This window comes from Abrus precatorius, unplaced genomic scaffold (genome assembly GCF_003935025.1).
Source record: "Abrus precatorius isolate BTA unplaced genomic scaffold, Abrus_2018 Scaffold7, whole genome shotgun sequence".
In the NCBI taxonomy this organism is placed as follows: domain Eukaryota; kingdom Viridiplantae; phylum Streptophyta; class Magnoliopsida; order Fabales; family Fabaceae; genus Abrus; species Abrus precatorius.
In genome coordinates, this window is record NW_020874417.1 from 20,552,238 (window position 1) to 20,575,579 (window position 23,342).

At 33.0% G+C, this 23,342-nt stretch overlaps 4 protein-coding genes across 5 annotated transcripts; 3 read left to right on the forward strand and 1 right to left on the reverse strand.

Moving 5' to 3' along the window:
• Window positions 1–3,285: 3,285 nt before the first annotated feature.
• Window positions 3,286–7,822, reverse strand: LOC113871091. 2 transcript variants are annotated; one of them, XM_027507863.1, is made up of 4 exons: window positions 7,741–7,784; window positions 7,485–7,668; window positions 7,212–7,327; window positions 3,286–3,834 (listed from the first exon to the last, which is right to left on the reverse strand). In XM_027507863.1, the coding sequence occupies exons 2-4, from the start codon at window positions 7,590–7,592 to the stop codon at window positions 3,471–3,473; spliced, it is 588 nt and encodes a 195-aa protein (XP_027363664.1). In that variant the 5' UTR covers window positions 7,593–7,668; window positions 7,741–7,784; the 3' UTR covers window positions 3,286–3,470. The 2 variants fall into 2 exon arrangements, with proteins under 2 accessions (XP_027363664.1, XP_027363663.1); XM_027507862.1 differs by having other exon boundaries at window positions 7,485–7,822.
• A 2,897-nt stretch (window positions 7,823–10,719) lies between these two features.
• Window positions 10,720–12,045, forward strand: LOC113871090 (RNA pseudouridine synthase 1). Its single transcript, XM_027507861.1, has one exon. The coding sequence runs from the start codon at window positions 10,731–10,733 to the stop codon at window positions 11,727–11,729; it is 999 nt and encodes a 332-aa protein (XP_027363662.1). The 5' UTR covers window positions 10,720–10,730; the 3' UTR covers window positions 11,730–12,045.
• Window positions 12,046–12,502: 457 nt separating this feature from the next.
• LOC113871089 (pyrophosphate-energized vacuolar membrane proton pump-like) lies at window positions 12,503–16,878 on the forward strand. The gene is made up of 8 exons (XM_027507859.1): window positions 12,503–13,522; window positions 13,618–14,192; window positions 14,468–14,847; window positions 14,940–15,026; window positions 15,265–15,595; window positions 15,734–16,144; window positions 16,281–16,340; window positions 16,495–16,878. Exons 1-8 carry the CDS (start codon window positions 13,282–13,284, stop codon window positions 16,699–16,701), a joined length of 2,292 nt encoding a protein of 763 aa, XP_027363660.1. The 5' UTR covers window positions 12,503–13,281; the 3' UTR covers window positions 16,702–16,878.
• A 1,945-nt stretch (window positions 16,879–18,823) lies between these two features.
• On the forward strand, window positions 18,824–22,379 carry LOC113872047 (calreticulin). The gene is made up of 14 exons (XM_027509250.1): window positions 18,824–18,966; window positions 19,854–19,961; window positions 20,059–20,251; window positions 20,350–20,608; window positions 20,695–20,751; window positions 20,838–20,885; window positions 20,969–21,055; window positions 21,146–21,203; window positions 21,302–21,369; window positions 21,454–21,549; window positions 21,636–21,683; window positions 21,798–21,827; window positions 21,903–22,010; window positions 22,098–22,379. The coding sequence occupies exons 1-14, from the start codon at window positions 18,867–18,869 to the stop codon at window positions 22,107–22,109; spliced, it is 1,272 nt and encodes a 423-aa protein (XP_027365051.1). The 5' UTR covers window positions 18,824–18,866; the 3' UTR covers window positions 22,110–22,379.
• The last annotated feature ends 963 nt before the right edge of the window (window positions 22,380–23,342 follow it).

The window sequence follows — 23,342 nt, forward strand, 5'->3', positions numbered from 1 at the left end:
AAAAAGGGGCCGGGTCGGCACATATGTGTATCTATGTTGTTGCGGCTAACTAGCAGCTATCTATGCTAGAAAGTCCTCAAAAGATATCAGGGGCAATAATATGAATGTAAAATTATGATGAACATGAAGTGGTATAGAGATTGTATAATTATAATATATGCATTGTAACCTATCGATTAATGTTGTTATGATATATGTGTTGTAATACATCGATGAATGTGATTAGGATACATGAACAGAATAAAATTGAGTAAAAATGAATTAAGAAATATCAATCTACAGAATACCAAATGCTTGTAACTCCAACTATCACAGTATCTAAAAATGAAAATCCGCGTTTGAACAATAAGTCAATTCAATTATTAATTCAACTGAATAACCTAATTGAATAGAGTTACAAATTAAATTAAATAATCATTTAACCTAATTTTCATTAATTATCAAATCAGAGCATCAATCGAGTTCTAATTTAAATTCTAACAACACAAGAGTTAATCACAATTGCAATACACAATTATGATATTAAAGAGGAAAAAAGAATAAACTTAGAATAATTTAGCAAAGAATTCAAGTCAGAATTACAGCGTTTAGATTCCAGAGATTGAACAAGAGGTTTAGCCGTCCATTGAAGTACTTAACCCATGCAAGAATGAGAAAAGAAAAAGAGAGTTCAAGAGAAAGTAAAAATAAGGATTCTTATTTCGGGCAAGTCTTAAAATCTTAAAGTGTTTAATTATATCTCCTAAATCAGAACTTTATTAGTCTATTTATAAGCTCTGATTAGGGTAAACTAAATGGCCAAAATTTAGGCCTTAATTATAACAACAAGCCCAAATACAGCTATCTAATAACAAAGGGTCCAAATGTGATCTCGCAATAATATTCAGCAAATCTGCCTCAACTTAAAAAAATCATAAAAAATTGAAATCAACTCTAAATCCAGTGATCCATATATGCATTTTTAAGCCTTGGATGTGTAGAATCCAATGCAACTAGAATCAGCCAAAAATGATATTTGTAGAAAGGGTTATGACCAAAAGAGTAGTCAAAGGTCAGCATTACTGAAAAATACAAAATTAAAGCATTTATTTGTAATAAGCCTAATTTATTCCAATAAGTAGAAAATGGTAAAAACTCTAAAAACAAAGCATATTAAAAGTGTGTATAAATTAAAATAAAACTATAAATATAAACCTGAAATATGTCACGTCAAGGGAACAGGAACCATCAGCAGGATCTGAGATCAAGCATTCTCATATTCATCATTGAGTCCTGTCAGAAAACAAATAATATAGTCTTGCTCATGGTGAATTAGTGTGTTTTTGGCAACTGGGCAAGTGCATTTCATAGGGCATGCACAGGGTAGCACTGGCTTGTAGTGTTTTAGTTCCTCCCACAATCCTGTCAATTCAGTGAAGAATTCACTGACAGAGAGTACTCCTTGTCGAAGCCCAAACAACTGCTGCTAAATCTTGGCAATGCGCATCAGATCTCCTTACGCAAACCTCTCACGAAGATTCTTCCAGACATCGCTTATGTTCTTAATTGCATCAATGCTTTTCGCTATGAATGGTGAGACTGTGCTGACAATCCATGAATGAAGTACAGTATTACATCTTTCCCAGGCCAAGTACAAAGGATAGAAGGTCTCTAGTTAAAGAATGGAACCAGTGAGGAAGTCATATTTATTTTTGGGAATGAGGGCCCTTCTGATGGCTTGAGCTCATGTGTGGTAGTTTGGTCCGATAAAGGTGTTTTATTGGTGAGGGCTGTGGTATTTTCAGCTGGATGAACGTAATATGGACTGGTTGGATTTTGTGAGGGGTCATTGACATTATTGTTGGTGCTTGCAAAGGCTTGGTTGTTAGTTTGAGTGTTTTGGTTATTTCTAACCATGGGAGCTATCAAATCTTTGCTCTGATATCATATTAAGAATAACAATTGCAGTAGAATGAAATTGCTTTGTGTGTGTATATATACACACACACACACAAAGATAGAGCACTATCTGTGTGAGAAAATAAAAAAAAATAATACAAAAAGATAAAAAAAAATAATGGTGACGGTTATGAGATCCATGAAATATGGATCTGCACCAAAGGTGTGATTCTCAACAACTAACTTTCTTGCTTCTCTTTATCAAACCGCTTCTCCTCATTATGCATGGTGGTTCTAGAATATTCTTGCAACTTCATGAAATTTTAATTCCATAATGATCCAATCAAGCTAGATGAAAGAACTCTTCCAACTTGGAAGCTTGAAATTGTTAATAAATTTAGTGTAGAAAATAATGAATAAGAATTTGAAATACTAGTTTCAAGGCATGAAATCAATAGCTATCTTTAAAGAGATATTTGTTCTCACACAAAGTTTCTATAGGTTGATGACAATACTCTCTCAAAATACAATGAAACTTTTAAATTTTACATAACAATTTCAGTCGTTATATTTTTACTTAAACAAGTCTATTTTTATTTAAACAAAAATAAAACTAAATGTTCAGTTCCTGCCACAGCAGGAGGAGATTTAAACCTGTCATATGACACTTCATATTTTAAAAAATGTGAAAAAAAACTTTTTCATTATTCAATTATCCAATTTCTCCGTCTCTTATACAAAAATACCCTAGAGATATTTTTATTTAAGATTGACTGATTAATAGAATAATTTTTTTACACACTTTTATGCGTTATATTATACACTTTTAAAAATTAAAGTTTAAATTGCACATAACCCTACATACTAACAGTGAAATAGACTTTTCTCTTAAAAATATAAATATAACTACCAGAATTTACAATTTTGAATATTTTTTTCGTGTTAGAAACTGCAAGCAATTTAATTGCCTTAATGCAAATGAATTATGATGTAAAATTAAATGTGAATTAGTAAGCTTTAACCTGTATGGCATAAACCATGAAAAATTTCAATTATCTATTACCATTCTTATTTAAATAATTATATATATCAATCTAAACCTTTTATTTAACTTACGTCTATTGGATTATAATTTATTACTTTATTGACCGTTAAATATAAGTTAAATGAAAAGCTCAAATCGAGTGTAAAAGTTTTTAGACTTACACTAATGTTAAATTTTATTTTTTTTCATATATATATACATTAGACAAAATCACTAAATAAGAGTCAATAAACACATGAAAGTGATAACAGACATTTCTCAAAATGCGAAAATTATAATCTCCTATGTCAACCTTCATTTGTTAAAGATGAAAAACCGGTGAATCAGCAACAGACTTTGGTGGATGATAAAAAAAACCTTTGGTGAACTTTCATAAATCAATTTCATTGATGGTAAGTCTAGCATAAACAATGATTGTTTGCATACTACACAAAACTTCAGCGGCAAGATTCTTCTAAACTGCAGTGAACTCCTACAAACAAAGCGTCAATTATATATTTACCAGATGTGATCACTTGTTTCGCAAAAAGCTAGTCCAACTTGCTAGTCAAGTCTTTGAAATTGATAGAGGCGATTTGCCAGAACCTTCCAATACTGCAGCTGGATCTGAGGACCTGGTCACAGTTTCATCTGCTCCTTCCAAATTTATTTCACTGAAGCTTCTTTTCTTTGATGGAGTATTTGAATTTGCATTTTCATTTTCCTTCTGCTTTCCTTTACCTTTTTCTTTTCTGCTGTCAGCCTCCTTATCAGGTTGTGGTTCTCCATTTGGAAGCGGAAATAATGGAGGCTCCTGGCCACTCAATCTACAAAACACTCTTTCCACCGTTTCACTTATTTCTTTTCCCAGGCCATTATTGTCTAAAATTAAATCCCACACTGATTTTGAGGCCTTCTCGAGTACAGAAGCTCTGCATGATATAAACATGGATATAAGAAAAAGCCAGCCAACCAGAAATGTATACATATTTCATACAAAAATATAAATAGTGATACTCATGGAGATATAATTCGATTGGGAATACTGACTTTTATCATTTCTTTCAAGACCTACTTAAAGCATCTGGAAGGAAACACAAGGAAATAGGCATTCAGGACACAAAAAGGGTAAAATAAAATAACTTTTTGCAGTGCACTTCGATTTATCCTAAATCATGCCAGAAGGAGAAAGTAAGTAATACATTTTAATGGGTACGACCGTCTACCAAATAGATGTGTATTGACTATGGAGGCCTGCATATAGAGCGGTTTAACATATCCAAACACATAGCTTCTACTTTCCAAATATGTAAAACCAATCTGAGATGTAGGGCCAAACAAGGTTAATTACAGAGGAAACCCCGATTTCAATCCTCTGCAGATATAAAAACATCACTTTAGTCTCTAAAGAATTTCAAGATTAATTTAGCCTGTCAATCATATAAAGCAATATCAATTATATCCTTAAAATATTTGACATTAATTTAGTTTTTCAATCTGAGTCTATAGACAAAATGATGATTTTGATGTCACTTTCCACGACTGAAAGACTAAATTGATGTCAACATTCATTGGAGGACCATCAGAGTTTATTTTATACATGTTTCTAAGTTTTTTCCGGAGGGGGAGGGGGGGCTGGAGGTCATTACCTTAAGTGATTAGGATTAAACTTATTCTATGGGCTAGGATTTGTCATTAATTAGAGTTTTTATTCAGACTATTACATATATGCGAGGGTTTAACAGCAGTGTAGATACATTTTCCCTTAATAACAAAAAGGGCACAAAGGCCCTCTTTTGCAGATATCTTTTTATCCCAATATTCTGAGTGCACATATATTCCTAGACCCTGTCATCCTACATCAATTTGGTGATCACTGATTAGAATCAAATTTGATCCACTTCACTTATGGCATTGGCAACAATGTTGGTGCAACTAATGCAATAGGTAAGTAACCTGCATAGAGATCAAGTTAGATCTTATGGGAGATTCAAAAAGTTGACAAAAATCCTATGCACTTTCTGGATGATCACCTAGAAGATGAAAGATTATAGATTGGAATTTGGAAATCTGGTACTCTGCTCCAATCTGTAACGTTGAAGCTGTATAGGCAAACTGAAATTACTGAGGAAGAGGAAACTATAGGTTGTCACGTTGATCCAGTATTACTTATCAAAATGCATAATAAAGATAATCTGCGATTGGCCAGTCAATAAGTCACCACATGAGTGGCATATATTATGCTATGCAAGATAAAGTGTGAAATTTACTAATCTTTGAGAAGACCTATGCTATGGATAATTTCACAGTGAATTAATAAATTTGAACTCTTCAAAATATTCCAGAAATGATCGCATTGAATTTACAGGGTTTGCTCTATTGCATTCAAAACTATTCCAAAACTTAATTGTTACAGTAAAACACATAATATTGCAAGCATAGTAGTCAATAGCGACTGCTATCACAGTGGAGTGGAGTGGAGTGGAGCGGCACAATGCTACTATGGAGACCTAATAGTGTTGTGGTTCACACTACAAATCGCAGCAAAAAATGGCAGAAATTGCAGCTGTCGCGGCTGCTATTATATTCTTGCTGAAATTCAAAACTTGCCTTTTGTTTTTGAACATTAGATGACTTTTAAGGGGGACAATCTTGGGATTTCGCCTCCCTCTTATTTTCTGATATCTTCCCCCTTCCTCTTTCGCGAGCCCTAAGCTTCTCATTTCATCTCTCATTTCTCCTCTCATTTCATCTTTGTTCTCTACAATTCCACATCTTTCAGTGGCCTTCATCTCTAACGAGGCTTCTAACGCAACAATGACGTTCTCCGGTCATCTTCTTCTAGTGCAGCGAGACATCAACCAGATATTTTCCTATTATTTTCTATATCTCTGGTGAACCAGCACATTTTTTGGTGACTGAACATTTGTTCTTCTATTTTTTATTTCCTTCTCTGTTTTTAATTCTCGTATTCTGTTCTGTTTCAAATTTCAAAGCTTAAAATAGAAGCAATAGATGCTCTGCACCCTTCGCTGTTTGTTATTTATTTCTTTCTCTGTTTTGTGTTTTCCTTTTTCGTTTTGTTCCAAATTTGTGTATTAATTTTATATATTTCAGCATGTATATGTGTGTATTAAAACTTCAGGATAGTGGTCATCTTGCTACCACTATCCCTATTATACGGTTTTTGAGGTTGGCTGCTTCACACCGCTATCCAGAATTGACTACTATGATTGCGAGCAAAAAGGATCATAAATGCTCAAAACTATAGGAGTAGGCTGGGATTTGGGACTAAATTTCAACATCTTCAAATATTCAAACCATACTTCTATGTGGGGCAGGAGATTTTAAACTCAACCAAAGAACTTAGGAGCATGTGTTCTTTTCAAGTGAAGAAGGGGGACTTACGCAACAAGGCAAAGAGGGTTAGTTATAACTATGTTTAGCACTATAATGCACGGATATTTCAAAATTGGCACAATATATCCATGTCATACCCTTACCAGATATTTAACACACTTATTATAAAGTTGCTATTAAAGCTTGACTGTGTTATTCTCAAATCTCTTACTCTTTTTTAATATATTTTTTTAAGAAGCAAAAGACCAATAGTAATACAATAATGATTATAAATCAACATAAACATTATTTTAAAATATAAATAAATAAAATAAAATAAATTGATAATATAAGCAATCTATAAAAAAAATTACTCTAAACTCCAAATATATTTTACTTAGGCTTTGGTTAGGAGTTTATCAGGAGGAGAAAGGGAAGAGTTTGAGGGTTAAGGGAAGACATAGGAAGGGAGGGAGGGAGGGAGAAGGATTCACAAAAAATCTCCCAATTTGAGAGAACTTAAAAACACGAGTTTATGAGAGTTTTGGAGGGTTCATAAAAACTCCTCTCATTTAAAAACTCCAAAACAATGGATACTATCAAATAAGTAAAAGATTGTCGTATTTACACATCGCATCGTTTCATACCTAATTTTCATATCCATACCTGCACAACATAGGTGTACTGGATCCCAGAGTAGAATTCCGCAGCAGAAGGATATTCTGATCAGTGCTTACTTAGCAGAAACAATAGGTATAGCATGACTGGACTTATCCTAAGTACACAGATTTTATTTATATTCTATGTAAAGGGGTTCAATTACTATAAGCCTGCAACGATATATAGATTATAGAACTTCTTTAGTCACATGGCTTACAGAAGAGATTTTAGTTAACAACAAATGTATATCCAATGTAGGTTGGAAACAGAATTTGATCCACAAAAAAAATTAAGGAACTCTATCACTTACTCAAGTTCTTGCCGAAGTGCATCAAACAGCTCTCTTTTGGTCTGTTTCTCAGCCCCAGGGGTGTTCAGAACCTTGCTCTGTTCAGCCATCTTTATGGTAGTACTCTTCAGTTCCTCCTGCAAAACACCACAACCCAATCAGACTAAAGTTCAAAGCAAATGGAATGAAATTAGACGCATAAAAATGCTATTAGAATTTATAGCACAATTACATGCAGAATCAAAATTAAAACACAAAAAAGGAAATTGAAATAAAGGGGAACGTAGAAATTACATTGGCTTTGAGCTGGTTGATGATCTTCAATCTGAGGGCATCAATTGTGCCGTCGTTCATCAGCGACTCCAACACATCTTCAGGAGTGATTACCGAGGAAGAAGCCATAGAATTAAAAGTCAAGCGTAACAGAAGCAGAAACGCGGAAGAACTTCGATCTTCGGCTGAATCGTTGTTGGATACGGGCAAATGTCGGTTTTAAAAACGGTGTAATTGGTGGTCGTATTGATTGGTACACTCTAAGTTGAAGGAACGGAACAAACAGGGAACTCTGAAAACCCTAATACGCTGAACAAATGAAGAAGACCGCAGCGGAGACAAAGCCGTATGGTCCGTCACACGGCTGGCTCTCTCAATAAGCGATTTTCTTTAGGTGTCCAAATTCACTAAAACTGTATTAAATGATAAATTTTTATTTATAAATATAATTTTAAATGTGTATAATTTTATAAAATCTTATCATTTTTTATTAAAATTTTATCAGCATTATTGTAAATTATTTAATTATATAATCTTTTTATTTTTGAATGGAAAATAATATAATATTCTATATTTTGTAATTAGTGTTTTTGAAAAATTTTATTAATATGTAAAAAAAATTCAAAATTATTATATATAACACAAATGTATATATTGTAATATAAATAATTAAAAATTTAACGTGACGTAATTATTATTTATAGCAATTTAAGTAAGTATATCTTGATTATTAATTATTATGAACTATTTTAAATTATTAAGTATGTTTATAATATATTTTGGTTAATTTCATTTTTTGTGTTAAATATGTTTTGAAAATAGTTAGGCTAATATAGAAATATATTTTTATTTATATTATTATTTTAATGGAATAAAATTTTATAAATGTGTATGTAATGTAATAGATGAATGAGTAGTATCATATTTTTGTAATATATTTAGCATTTTTATATATTTATAAATTAGTATAAGTAGTGTATATATTAAATTTTTTATTTTTTTAATTAATTATTAATTACTAATTTGCATGAGGATTGTTGTTTAAAAAATAATTAGTATTATTGTAAATTATTTAATTTGATAGCTTTTGAATTTATATATTAAAAAATAATATAAGAAGCATTTTTATAAATTAAAATAAGAAGTATTTTTTGATAATAATAAGTTTATTTAATTATTAATTTAACATCTTTTTTAAATTTATAAATTAATATAATTTTATTTTTTAATTAATTATTTAGTAATTACTATTTTGCATGAGCATAATTCTTTAAAAATTTATTGACATTATTGTAAATTATTTAATTAGATAAGTTTTTAATTTTTGAGTTTATAAATTAAAAAATTAATATAAAAAGTGTTTTTATAAATTAATATAAGAGTTTTTTTTATAATAATAAATTTATTTAATTACTAATTTAACATTTTTTTAGTTTATAAATTAATATATGACATGTTTTATTTATTTATTTATTGGTACAAGTATGTCTATTATGAATATATATATATCAAAAATACTTAAAATTACTTGTCATCTTACAAAGATTTGTTTTGAAATAAGATTTTTAACATCTTTTTATTTATATATATATATATATATATATATATATATATTTATAGTCTCTTTCAAAGTTATTTTCATTATTTTTTATGTTATTATATTTCTATTTTATCTTTATAGCTAGTATGATGCTCTAATATACTTCTCGAACCTCATTTTTTTAAAACATTATATAATTTAATGGTATAAAGTTTTTAATGTATTTAAAATATTTGTTGAATATCATTATTGTCGGCTATTGAAATTGTCAAATATTAAGACTAGATATCGATATATAATATTTTTTACTATTTTTGAAAACTAGACTTCAATACATTGACAAAGTCAATACTTTAAAATTTCAAATGATACATTATATAGAATATACATACATGTTAATTTTTTGCATGTAAATGTTACACTTTCACTCATATTTATTATAATTTCACTATTAAACTAAATAGGTATTGTCACACTCAAATTTTTTTTCTTTTAAAAAACACAAATGAATAGCAATATAAGACTAATAAATACTTCAAAAATTTTCATGAGCAACTTTATATTAATAGAGATTGCAGAATTTATAACCTCAATTAAAAATCATTAATGATAATTTATTATTGAATAAAATAACTTTTTAATAATTTATTAGGTCAAAGGTCACCTTTGATTATCTGATAAATTTTTTCTTTTTCAAAACTTGTCAATAACATTTTTTGAAATATTTTTTTACTTTTTGTTTTTCAAATCTTGCTAATGACGATTTTTAATAATAAAATATTATTAATTTTGATAATTAAAATCACTAATAATAATTTTTAATTATAACTAATTATCTAATACTTAAAATTGTCTTTTGACATTTTTCTTAGAAAATACCATATTTATGTATATTTATTAAAAAGGTTATATTTTGATAAATTCAAAATAAAAAATCATAATTGAAAAAAGGTAAGAGTAAGTGATAACTTATTAAATTTTGTATGTTTATTTTAAAAATTATAGGAAAAAAAATACTTGCATCTTATTAAAGAAAATTACATTATAAAAGAAAACTTTAAAAATGTGACTCATACCTCATTCATTTAATAATAACGTCCTTTTTTTTTGGATTTATCAAAAAAACCCACACTACTTACTACTTAGTTAGTCTTTCTAAACACAGAATTGGGTGCAATTTTTCTAAACACAGAATTGGGTGCAATTTTAATTTACTTTGAAAGATAAAAACCTTTTTAACACTAGTTTAAACAAAAAAATAATAATATAGAATTCAAACGAAAGCCTTCACATACATTTAATTAAGCATTTGTTTAGTAAAATTTTAAAAAGTCTGTATCATAAATTATACCATAAAAATTATTGATATAAACTAAAAAAAATCTTTTGATAAGCTATAGTCAGTGAAATTAAAATTTTAAAACAATTTCATAATTCAAATTTGAAATCAATATAACTTTTCGTATAACTCAATATAACTTATAATTATAAATATAAATGAACTAGAGTTTAAAATAAAATTTAAAAATATAAAACTAACTACCACAGTTATTACTGTAGCAACTAGTCAACTTGTTCTTGTAATTTTTTTTGGTCATGAGAGGAATCATATTGGACCGAGACGGAGTGGATTGGTCCGTATAATAAACTATTCCTATTTGTTATTATTTATTAAAAATAAAAATAAACACTATGCTCCAAGCCTCATCAACTGCAGCTCCTCCTTCATGCTCTCATTCAATCCCAATCCTTTTGTCTTCTCCGCCGTAGCCATGTCAGGCTCACACCAATCCGAACGAACGCATTCTTCCCAAAATGCCCCCATATCCACCGAAAATTACCCAGTGCCACTGTCCCCTCCGCTTCCCCCAATCTCGAAGGAAATCGAGCTGAACAGGGCCATGACCGCTGCTTCTAAGTCAAGCCTCTTTTCTCTCTCAACCACCGACGTTCTATACGACGACGAATGGCTCCTCGCAGTTAACAAGCCTCAGGGAATTTATTGCGAGAACTTGCTTTCCTCCCTCGTCTCCCAATCACCGGAAACCGCGCCGGAGCTTCACCTCGCAAATCGACTTGATCGCGACACCAGTGGCGTAATGGTAATAACCAAGTCACACAAGGTGGCGTCTAAGCTTGTGAAGGCCTTCACTAATCACGAGGTTAAGAAAACATACATTGCCCTCTGCACGGGTTCTCCTCCGAATTGGGAACGGGTAACCGTGCGATCCGGTCACGGAAGGTCCAAATTCGGCGCCTGGAGAGTGTACGCTGCTTCTGATGTTGGTCGCACGCTACCGGGCGGGTCGGTTGTCCGTGCCATGGAGACTTCGTTTGAGGTGTTATCGATAAACGGAAAGGGAAGGTTCAGGAATGTCTCTGAATCGGAATTGAGGAACGACGAAGAGAGCAATGTTTTGGTAGTTGAAGAGAAAGCGGTGAAGAAAGATGAGAACGAGAATGAGGATGATAATGAGAATGAGATAGTGATGAGAGCGTATCCTCGGAGTGGAAGAACTCATCAAATTCGGTTGCACTGTCAATATCTAGGGTTTTCCATAATAGGAGATGTGAAATATGAGGGTGTGTACGAGTGGAAAGGTAGAACTTATGATGCACATCATCTTCATGCCGAGACCTTGTCATTTGAACATCCTGTTACTGGTCTTCAGGATAAGCTACGTGCACCTCTCCCACTATGGACCAACCAAGCTTTTCAGCCTTAAACGATGCACCGTGTTGTGTGGATTTTGTTTGGTTTCTAAATCTCTTCTAAATCACCGCAGAATCAAGCAGGACAATTGAGTTGTCATTTCTAACAGCTCTGCCTCTGATTCCCCAAGTAATGTCATTCATGTTTGATATTACTGTGTACGTTATTTACTGCAATCTTCATAGGAAACAAATTTTGAAAAGGTTTGCTGATGGAGATTTCTAGGTGCTTCAGTAATAGGCCACGTTTTGATGGATGAAAAGAGATGGAATGCAAAGATGTTGATTCCGTTGTTTGAATTGATCAAAATACGATGGAATGGAACAAAACATGATACACAGAATGCATTTTATACAATTCTAACATTTTTTTTGTAGGCACTTGCAATTTTGGAATAGGAGATGAAATCATATTTTTCCTTTTATTATAAAAATAATTTAATAATAGATCGATAATTTTGTTCTTTTTTGTTCTATTTCACTCCATTCTGATTTAGATATACAGTCATACAGTTCAAAATATAGTTAAAATTAAAATAATAATGGGACAAGTATTTTAGGCCATACACTTTGATCTATCATGGTAAATCTCTTCAATAATTTCTCTGGCTGAGGTATCAGTTGAAAGACATAATCTTGGCAACTTGCAGAACCAAGACATAAAACCCTAGATTAAACTAGAGGTCTATTGACTAAGCCACACTGTTTTTACTTCTTGACAAGCTGTTTTTACTTCTTGACAAGCGTCTTAGAATAAAAAAAGAGTTTGCAAATTGATTTGTCCCTTGAAACTGAGCCGCTGTTTCTTAACACGGAAGGTTCTAGACAGGTTTGGAATGGCATGCTTTTGAATTTGATGACTTTCGTATAAGAGGATTATTCTTATGCTGGTTCAATTCAAGCAACTATGTTTGCAATCTATAGTTATTGAATATATCATGCTTCTTTTTCTAAATTTGTATAAAGCTTTCAAGCATCAAGCTGGTAGCTATGTTTGTATCCATGAATTCATCTTTACGTGTAAGAGCCTTATTCTTTCCCTGGTTGAATTTATGCAACAGCGCAATCAATCTTTAATTACAAAAGAGATCACGCTTCTTTTATTTTAACTTTATAGAACTTGTGAGCATCGAACAACTGGTATTATAAAACGTTTACTGAGAGTTAAAAGTTTTATTTTTTTGGGGCTTTAGTTTGAATGTATACTTAAGGTGAAAGGTGATGTCAGTATCTGTGCTCATGACCATATTTTAATCGGAGAAGTTGAATTCGTTTACACACGGCCCATCGAAAATGGATAAGAATTGAAAAGACAAATATCCTACCTATTAAATATTAATCAAAACCACCAGTTCACTAATTCAGTGCCGGGAAAAATCTGTTAAAATTCCAAATCCGTCATTCAAAACAAGTTTTGTAGTTTCTGAGGGCCATGCAAGCTCCCCTCGGATTTCTCTGACTGTTTGGACAAGACACTTCCTATACTTATTTTGAGGCTATAAAACTCGTTGAATTCTGTTATGATAGCTCAAAGCTTACTCCATAATTTTCGACTGGCATTTGGAAATGGGTGTGTTGAACGTAGCCCTTACACAAATTCTGATACCTTTGGCTGCATTAATTGGAATTGGGTTTGCTTTGCTTCAATGGCTTTTGGTCTCAAGGGTCAGGGTCTCTGCTGCTGATCACACTGATGCAGACAACGGATATGAAAAAAGCTTAATAGGAGATTCAGAATTGGAGAATGGTGTTCAGGGTCTCGAAGTTACCATTAAGTGTGCTGAAATCCAGCATGCCATTTCTGTTGGTGAGCTCTGTCTCCCTACTCTCTCATAAGTTTATGATTGAATTTAGCTATGGAATAAGCTAATTAAACTTGATCCCGTTTTGATATGTTCCCAGGAGCTACTTCGTTTCTGTTTACTGAGTATAGGTACCTGTCAATCTTCATGGGAGTATTTGGTGCAATAATTTTTCTCTTTCTGGGCTCTGTGAAAGGCTTTAGTACCAAAAGTGAACCTTGCACTTACAACGAAGGCAATTTTTGTAAACCAGCGCTTGCTAATGCCATTTTTAGCACCGTTGCCTTCTTGCTTGGTGCTCTAACCTCTGTCCTTTCTGGCTTTCTCGGGATGAAGATTGCAACCTATGCCAATGCTAGAACAACTCTTGAAGCAAGGAAGGGAATAGGAAAGGCTTTTGTTACTGCTTTTCGGTCTGGTGCAGTGATGGGCTTCCTTCTTGCTGCAAACGGCCTGTTGGTGCTATACATCGCCATCAGTTTATTCAAACTGTATTATGGAGATGACTGGGAGGGACTTTATGAGTCCATTACTGGCTATGGGCTTGGGGGTTCGTCAATGGCACTTTTCGGAAGAGTTGGAGGTGGCATATACACGAAAGCAGCAGATGTTGGTGCTGACCTTGTGGGGAAAGTTGAACACAATATCCCTGAAGATGATCCACGCAACCCAGCTGTAATTTCTTGTATTCCTTTATCATTAATCATCTCCATTCATCATTAGAAATTTGCATTTGTTATATAAGTTTTAGAAGTCATTGATGGTTGATAAGTTGTCATTCCAAGCATGCAATTTTCTCTATTCTTCAATCAAATACTCATTTTCTAGTTAAAATCCTCATGTCTCAGTCTGATGGGTAATCTCTGAAAAAGAAAAGTCATCACTGTCATCTTAAATTACAATGAATATGTGCCATATTTTTGGTCACTAAATTTTGCGAATATATTCAGGTTATTGCAGACAATGTAGGAGACAATGTTGGAGATATTGCTGGGATGGGTTCTGACCTATTTGGGTCATATGCAGAATCATCGTGTGCAGCTTTATTTGTTGCGTCCATTTCATCATTTGGAACTAATCATGACTACACCGCCATCTCATATCCTCTCATCATAAGCTCCATGGGAATTTTGGTTTGCTTGATTACAACTCTTTTTGCAACTGATCTGTTTGCAATAAAAAATGTGAGCCAAATAGAACCATCCTTGAAACGACAGCTTCTTATCTCAACTATCTTAATGACTGCTGGTATTGCTATAGTCAGCTTCATTGCTTTGCCATCAGAATTTACTCTCTATAACTTTGGAGTCAACAAGGTTGTCAAGAACTGGTATGACTAACTTTTCAGTAACGTCCTTTTTTGTCAGCATGTACGGATTTTTGGGTCTTCATATGATTCAATTGTACCCAACATAATTTCAGGCATCTTTTCTTATGTGTTGCAATTGGTTTGTGGGCTGGACTTGTAATCGGGTACATTACTGAATACTTCACTAGCAGTGCTTACAGGTGAGCAACCTTCTTCTGGTGTCTTGGTCTGTTGCATGGTATACTTTATCTTTAAGTTTCTGAACAGTCTAAAAATTCCCTAACATTTGACAGAATTTTCAGAAGCTGGATATTGTAAATGGCCTAAATTTTCTCATAATCTAAAATTTTGAAGCACCGACTAGATAGTGAATTAGCCATTTGGATATTCAGAAGCTAAGTTGCTTACTGCTTTTTCATATCTAATTTTAAATTGCAGGCCAGTGCAAGATGTGGCAGATTCCTGCAGGACTGGAGCTGCAACAAATGTGATTTTTGGACTGGCGCTGGGATATAAATCAGTCATAGTTCCTATATTTGCTATTGCTGTCGCTATTTATGTAAGCTTCAGCCTTGCCGCCATGTATGGAATTGCTGTTGCTGCACTTGGAATGCTCAGTACCATGGCCACTAGTCTTGCCATTGATGCATATGGTCCCATTAGTGATAATGCTGGAGGTATAGCTGAAATGGCTGGAATGAGACATGAGATACGAGAAAGGACTGATGCTCTGGATGCTGCTGGAAACACCACAGCTGCCATTGGCAAGGTGAATTTATAGTTTTTATTTCCGATTATCAGTTACCAAGAGCTCTTTGACACAAATTACTGGGCTATAAAATTAGTAAAATAGTGTAAAGTCATATACTGGCTATGTAGATCTAAATCTGTTGCGCTTTTCTAATAGGGCTTTGCTATTGGATCAGCTGCACTGGTATCTCTTTCATTGTTTGGTGCTTATGTGAGCAGAGCAGGCATCAAAACAGTAAATGTGATGACCCCAAAAGTTTTTATTGGTTTGATTGTGGGAGCAATGCTTCCGTACTGGTTTTCAGCCATGACAATGAAGAGTGTGGGGAGTGCGGCTCTCAAAATGGTTGAAGAAGTTCGCAGGCAATTCAAAACTATTCCTGGTCTTATAGAGGGAAGAGCAAAACCAGATTATGCAACTTGTGTAAAGATTTCCACTGACGCCTCACTAAAGGAGATGGTACCTCCAGGTGCATTAGTTTTGCTTACACCACTTATTGCCGGAACATTCTTTGGGGTGGAGACTCTCGCCGGGGTACTTGCTGGCTCCCTTGTTTCCGGCGTGCAGGTATATGGTGTTATATTTGTCAATTCCAACTTTGCAACAACTAATCTATTTTTTAGCCATAAAGGTTTTTCTCTATTCGCACGAGCCTAGGGTATTAATTTTCAACTTTGTTAAGATATTTTCATTACTTACACAGGTGGCAATTTCAGCTTCAAACACTGGTGGCGCATGGGATAACGCCAAGAAATACATAGAGGTAGAAATGAGAAATTTCATGTTACCATTCAACGTTTGGTTTCATAATGTTTTAGAGGTTCAGAACTTGCCAATAAAAATTCTATAAGGAGCTTATTGCATTTTGTTTTTTTGCGTTTAGAGTTGACTCATGTACATTGTTTTGGTGCCTATAGGCTGGCATTACCGCGCATGCTATATCACTGGGTCCAAAGGGATCAGACGCTCACAAAGCAGCTGTCATAGGCGACACTGTTGGAGACCCTCTCAAGGATACTTCGGGTCCCTCGCTCAATATTTTGATCAAGCTGATGGCAGTTGAATCATTGGTATTTGCTCCATTTTTCGCAGCTCATGGAGGCTTAATCTTTAAGCTACTCTGATTTGAAGTTGTAATCATTTAAACCCGGTTATGCATATGTAATATGAATAGGTAGTGGAGCTGTGATATAGGTAGTGCTTGTTTATATGAAGACCCAAAAATACATACTTTGCTTTGATTTGACCAAATTTATGTCAGTGATCAGGATTAAGATCACATAATTTAAATTGAGAGTTTGAGATTAGTTTTTTTTTTTTTTCAGTTTCGAAAATAAAAGCTAACTAAGCCAACGTTAGATCTTCGATGAGTACGATCCAAACTTGTGTCCTTCAACATGGAACACTCTAGAATCGGAAATAAATGTGGCCCACGTAAACAAGTTGGCAGAAACTTTAGTTGGCTATAGTTTTCGAGGCCTGGCTTGTAATTCAAGCATCCTAATTTCCTAAACTATACTAATAAAATGAAGGCCGGCATCACTCTGCTCTTTTCTGCTTTTTGCTTCTTTGGTTTTTCATACTTTTTCCATAGTGAACAGGGAGTTACTGGTTGCCATTATTGTTATTAACTTACCCCTAACTCTACGTGTCATCTTCCGACTTCCCATGCTACCCACTCCTCCAAAGAAAGGAAAAAACAATCCTTTCTCCCAGACGTTAAACTCTTTTTTTTTTCCCCATACCATTTAAGATTCAGCCATTTTATCTTCTCTAGCCCTCTTTTATTTTAAAAGTCAAGCTTTAATTTTTTTTTCTTTTATCAAATAAAAAGAATAAATTTTTTTTTTCTCTTATAAAATTTCTTCCTACCTTTTTTAACATCTAAAAGCCAAGGTGCACGTTCTCAAAAGATGAAAAGCCACTAAAAGTTAAAATTAAATTGTTGACAGCAGTTTTTAGAAAGATTATAATTGTGAGACAGAAATTTAAATTTGGCTTGCTAATATATAAGTATTAAAATAAGCTATTTTTATAGTGAGTGACATTTTTATAAAAAATCTATAATTAGGTTAAATTTTTTACCCATAACCTAAGTTTATACATATTTATTATTTAATCGTTTATGAAAGTTTATAAAATTTTTTGTTGAATTTTCAAAATCTATTATTTTATATTTTCAAAATATGTTATTTTTTATTTTCAAAATTATATTATATTATATATATATATATATATGTTTGTATATTTTGAATTTTCAAATCTCATTTTAAGAATATGCATTTAATGTTATAATTTAAATTTATAATAAAAAATAACTTTTGAATTAATAAAATATTAAATGACATTTTAAATTTTTAAAGTTCTCTACACACCATATTTACAAAGTTAATAATTTTTAAAATTAAAATTTTTGCATCCATTCTTATATTTTTAATTCATTATAAAAATAAAGTTTTATATTGATACATTATTTAATATTTTTTTAAAAAAATTTATGTTTTCTCTGTATAATAATTACTTTTTTATTGCACAATTTCTATAATATTTACTTACGTTATTTTTTTTATTTTAAACAAAAATTAAAAAAATCATTAAAAATAATTTATGCAAGTGATACATAATCTGCTTAAATTATACATTAGTTTAAGTCATAAATATTAAAATATGATATTTTTAAATTTAAATTCAGATGAATTATATAAATATAAAAAAATAATATTTATTAATTGAGTGGAAATTATATAACTTACTTTAAAAATACTAAAAAAAATAATCTAATTTTAATTCTAAACATTGCATATAAAACTAATTAACAAAATAAAAATTACTTACAAAATTTTATATGAAATATTCTTTTCAAACCCAAATTTTTTATGTAAATATTTTATTCATGATAAATAAATTTTTCGATTGTGTATTAACTTAAGATAAGATTCGACTTTCATCCCTTAACTACAAAAATATAAGGTAAAAGTTTGCCGGCATCACAGCGGTACCGTAAATACAGTGAGGAATTTGCTTACGTGTACATTCAATACAACCTGCATTTACCAATGACAGTGTGCCACAGCATGTCAGTGACAATTTCAGAAGACATGGCATTGTACTATTGGTTAAAATCGGCCACGTCGCGTCCACCTAAGAGTGAGCCACGTCAATTTCCAAAATTTACCCACTACACTGAAAATAGAAGCAGAGTGAGGCACTATATAGAACGGAAGCTCACTCAAATTCAAAGTGGCTCTCACATTCTCTTTCTATCTCTATCTCCTTTCCGTTGACAGCAATGGCCCTTAGGGTGCGACACCCTAACCTCTGTTCTCTCATTCTTCTTTCCCTTTTGTGCATCGCTTCCGCCAAGGTCTTCTTCGAGGACCGCTTCAATGGTATCTATCCTTTCATTTTGTATCTCTCTTCATTTTTCTTATCGCTAGATCCCGAGCTTGAATTTTCATGTTTTCATGCTAGATTAAGGGGTTTTCAGTTTTCCTTTGTGTATTTCTGTGTGTTGAATTTGACATTATTTGTTCAGGAATCAGGATCAAGGTTTTTTTTTTGCGTTTGAACTTCGATCTGAAAAACTTCGATTGTTCGATTTGTATTTTGAGTTGGACATCTAGGTCCTACTCGAAATGCCATGGTTTGGAGTAGATCTGTGAACGTGTATACCGTTTTGCTTGTTATTATAATTCGTAATCGCGTTGAATGCTGATGTGGGTTCATAAAGAGGTTTTAATGGTTTAAGCATTGGCCTCGACACTTATTCCCATAATAAATTAGATAAATGAGGAGAGTATTGGAGCCTCTATTACTTTTGTTTTGCCGCACTTTTTCGGTTAAATTCGCCTTCGTCTATTGATTACTGAGTAGCGTTAGTTACAGTCACTGAGCAGTGTTTGAATAAGTGATACTAGATTTATACTTGAAAGTAGTAATCTCTTGCATGTCTTAGAACGTGAATTTTCTTCGTAAACATGCCAATGGTGAATCAAATCGATAAAGGCAAGTGTTTAAAATTGAAAGAAAGCTCAAAATCTCAAAATCACTTTTGAGCTTTCTTTCAATTTTAAACACTTGCCTATATCGATTTGATGGTACATTGTCTATATGATTATAATAAAAATCTCACCCTTCTCATTTTTAAAATTGCAGTCCACGTACCTCCAAGGATAGCCCATTTTCATAGTTTAATAATATCTTTTTCTTATTATTTTAAATCAGTATTTTTCCATTCTTCTAACTTGTGCCAATGTGCTTTGGGTGAATTCTAAAGATGGATGGGAAAATCGGTGGGTTACATCTGATTGGAAGAGAGATGAGAACTTGGCTGGGGAGTGGAACTATACATCTGGTCAGTGGAATGGAGACGCTAATGACAAAGGTAAACTAAATTAATTGCGTATTATGGCTGGTGGTGTTTACGGTTGCCTAAAATTTGATATTAAGGGATGTTTGGTTGAATGTTGATATCTCTGCAGGTATTCAAACCAGTGAAGATTACAGATTTTATGCTATTTCCGCTGAGTTCCCTGAATTCAGCAACAAGGATAAGACACTAGTCTTCCAATTTTCTGTCAAGCATGAACAGAAGCTTGACTGTGGTGGCGGCTACATGAAGTTGCTTAGCGGGGATGTTGATCAGAAGAAATTTGGAGGGGATACTCCTTACAGGTGATTTATATATACCTTTTGTTTCGTTGCTCTTTCATGATGGATGGCTTAGGTTTGGTAAAACACCTGACATTTTTAAGTTTTTTCTTTTGTTGTAGTGTCATGTTTGGCCCAGATATCTGTGGTTACAGTACCAAGAAAGTACATGCTATTCTGACCTACAATGGCACAAACCACTTGATAAAGAAGGATGTTCCTTGTGAGACTGACCAACTAACTCATGTTTATACATTTATCCTACGTCCAGATGCAACCTACAGCATCCTGATTGATAACGAGGAGAAGCAATCTGGTAGTCTCTACTCTGATTGGGATCTTCTCCCTCCAAAGAAAATAAAGGACCCAGATGCTAAAAAAGTACTTTTCCTTCTACTGTTGTACTTTAATAGCCAGATTGGTTTTCTGATTTTGGTATTGATAATTTTTAATCATAATGTACTCAGCCTGAAGATTGGGATGACAAAGAATATATTCCTGATCCCGAGGATAAAAAACCAGAGGTAATACCTCTTCTAAAAAATCCTGTGTATGAAGTTTGCAATTGTACTATGTGGTATATACTGATTCCTCTATCCTGTATTTGCAGGGGTATGATGACATCCCAAAAGAGATCCCAGATACCGATGCCAAGAAGGTATTCATCAGTTTGTTGTTTACTTTTGCTGAATGTATCTCACATTTTGTTGTGGTAACTGATTAGACTAATTTTTGCTGTAGCCTGAAGACTGGGATGATGAGGAAGATGGTGAGTGGACACCACCTACCATTGCCAACCCTGAGTACAAGGGCCCATGGAAGCCGAAGGTTTGTAAAATTTGTATTGTAACATATGACTTATTGCAATATGTTTGGTAATGGATTTGCTTTCTAATTTTGCATGCTACTTCTCTGCAGAAAATTAAGAACCCCAACTACAAAGGAAAGTGGAAGGCACCACAGATTGACAACCCAGGTTTATTATCAATCATTTTTATGCAGTAGTAGTATTAATGTAATTTTTTTTACAATGTAAGATAAATATATTGAACATTTGAAAAATATATTTATCAGATTTCAAGGATGACCCCGACCTCTACGTTTTCCCCAACTTGAAATACGTGGGCATTGAATTGTGGCAGGTAAAATTTTCATTTTTACTTCACTATTATTTGTTGGTCCTTTTCGATCGAAACACTGACCAGTAGGCTATTTTATCTTAACAGGTCAAATCTGGTACCTTGTTTGACAATGTCTTAATTACCGATGATCCTGAATATGCTAAGCAACTGGCTGAAGAAACTTGGGGCAAGCACAAGGATGTAAGTTATTTCTGTTCTCTTAATCTTATGGTCTAAAGAATGTGGTAGGATGATATGATCTTCTTAATGAAAACATGTTCTTACAGGCTGAGAAGGCAGCATTTGAAGAGGCCGAGAAGAAGAGGGAAGAGGAGGTAAAATTTTGATCCCAAAAGGCATCTTTGAAATTTATGTTGTTTATCTAATTTTGTTTGGAGGGATATATAAACTTTTCTTACAAGTACCCATACTTGGAACTTTTTAACCAGGAATCGAAGGATGATCCAGCTGACTCCGATGTAAGTAAAACCATTGATAACTGAAATTTTGGTCCATCATCGATTTCAATTATTCTAATTAAATTTCCTCAATAGGCTGAGGAAGACGAGGAAGATGCTGATGAAACTGGCAATGACTCTGATGCTGAGTCAAAGGCGGAAGCTGGCAATGACTCCGATGAAACCAAGGAAGATGGTGTACATGTAGGTGTATTTCATCCCTTCAATATCTGACTTGAATAAGGCTTGGCAACGTTGTTTTTAATCTCTCTTCCCGCATTTTATTTTCAGGATGAGCTCTAGGGAGTTTGCGAAGCGCATAAGGAGTGAGTGAAAATTCTGGAGAGGGAACTTATATCTTTTTTAGTGGGTAGTGTTTTTCTTTTAGATAAGTAAACCGTGGAAAACTGCAAGAAAAAGCTCGAGCTTTTTCCTTCCAAGCCCATTTGACTATTTCAGCTGATTAGAACAGATTAAAATGTCTCTATTGGATTGATCTTTTATGTTTTGGTCAATTGAGTTTCCAATTATGAAGCCGCTTCAATCTAATTAATTGCAAAAGGATTTTCTTTGTATATCGTTTGATAAAATATAAAATCGGGAAGAGTTTGCTGAAATTAGCTTACCGTGTAAGCTAGTTAAGAACTATTACTTGTCAATATAGCGCTTGGTGCACCATTGGCTAAAAAGAATTTAACATAAGAGCAGGTTTTTATCTAATTTAAAATTGTATTACGTTAATTTGCTCTTTTATGATTTTCCAACTACTTTACAATATAAGGGTCTCTTTGTGGCGGATTGGTTTAGGTGCTTCAGCTAGTGGCATCGATGTTTAGTATTTTAGAGAGTCGTCGCTTTTTAAAATGCAAAACAGTTGTACTAATTATTGAAGTAGATCGTTTTCCATTAATGTTTTAGGTAGTTAAGCTAGTGGCATCGATGTTTAGTTTTTAGACAAAGCCTTTTGAATGCAGCAGTTGTACTTATTATTGAAATAGACCGTTTTCCATGATGGGTTTGCCGCTTCAGCTAGTGGCATTGATGCTTAGTATTTTAGACTCGTCGCCTTTTAAAATATGAAACAGTTGTTCTAATTCTTATTATTTAGATATATTGTTTCCGTGTATGATCAGTGATGTATAAATTCATGTTATTCCCTTATGAAGTGTATCAAAACAGAACTGAAGTGTATCGGACGAATTGTGATGCCTCATTGGTTTGTTTAACGTGAAGGGTATTGTCAAATTATTTATTTTGAAACAATTTGTTCTACTAAAACCAATTACTGCAAGCAGTTGGATTTCTATCAATTTATCGATGTTATTTTTTAAATCTTTACATTATATAGACATTCATACATTGTTTACGGTGAAAAAACAAATAATCTAAAGATCAATCTGGGGACTGGATTAGGTCTTCTTTAGATTCTTTTAAGTGTATTGTTAATGTAACAGTGAAATAGACACGTAAATTAAGCAATCTAGAACGAATAGTGAATATGAAATGCGTAAAATTGAATCATAACGTAGATGTTTG

Excerpts from the sequence above, each read along its gene's own strand:
- LOC113871089 (XM_027507859.1), top strand. The coding sequence starts at position 13,282 with ATGGGTGTGTTGAACGTAGCCCTTACACAAATTCTGATACCTTTGGCT. Across the intron at positions 14,848-14,939 it reads AACAAGGTTGTCAAGAACTG|GCATCTTTTCTTATGTGTTG; the intron begins GTATGACTAACT and ends ACATAATTTCAG. Across the intron at positions 16,341-16,494 it reads ACGCCAAGAAATACATAGAG|GCTGGCATTACCGCGCATGC; the intron begins GTAGAAATGAGA and ends TGGTGCCTATAG.
- LOC113871090 (XM_027507861.1), top strand. The coding sequence starts at position 10,731 with ATGCTCTCATTCAATCCCAATCCTTTTGTCTTCTCCGCCGTAGCCATG.
- LOC113872047 (XM_027509250.1), top strand. The coding sequence starts at position 18,867 with ATGGCCCTTAGGGTGCGACACCCTAACCTCTGTTCTCTCATTCTTCTT. Across the intron at positions 20,252-20,349 it reads GGAGGGGATACTCCTTACAG|TGTCATGTTTGGCCCAGATA; the intron begins GTGATTTATATA and ends CTTTTGTTGTAG. Across the intron at positions 21,684-21,797 it reads AGAAGAAGAGGGAAGAGGAG|GAATCGAAGGATGATCCAGC; the intron begins GTAAAATTTTGA and ends CTTTTTAACCAG.
- LOC113871091 (XM_027507862.1), bottom strand. The coding sequence starts at position 7,592 with ATGGCTTCTTCCTCGGTAATCACTCCTGAAGATGTGTTGGAGTCGCTG. Across the intron at positions 7,328-7,484 it reads TCAACCAGCTCAAAGCCAAT|GAGGAACTGAAGAGTACTAC; the intron begins GTAATTTCTACG and ends GGTGTTTTGCAG. Across the intron at positions 3,835-7,211 it reads GCACTTCGGCAAGAACTTGA|AGCTTCTGTACTCGAGAAGG; the intron begins GTAAGTGATAGA and ends TATATCATGCAG.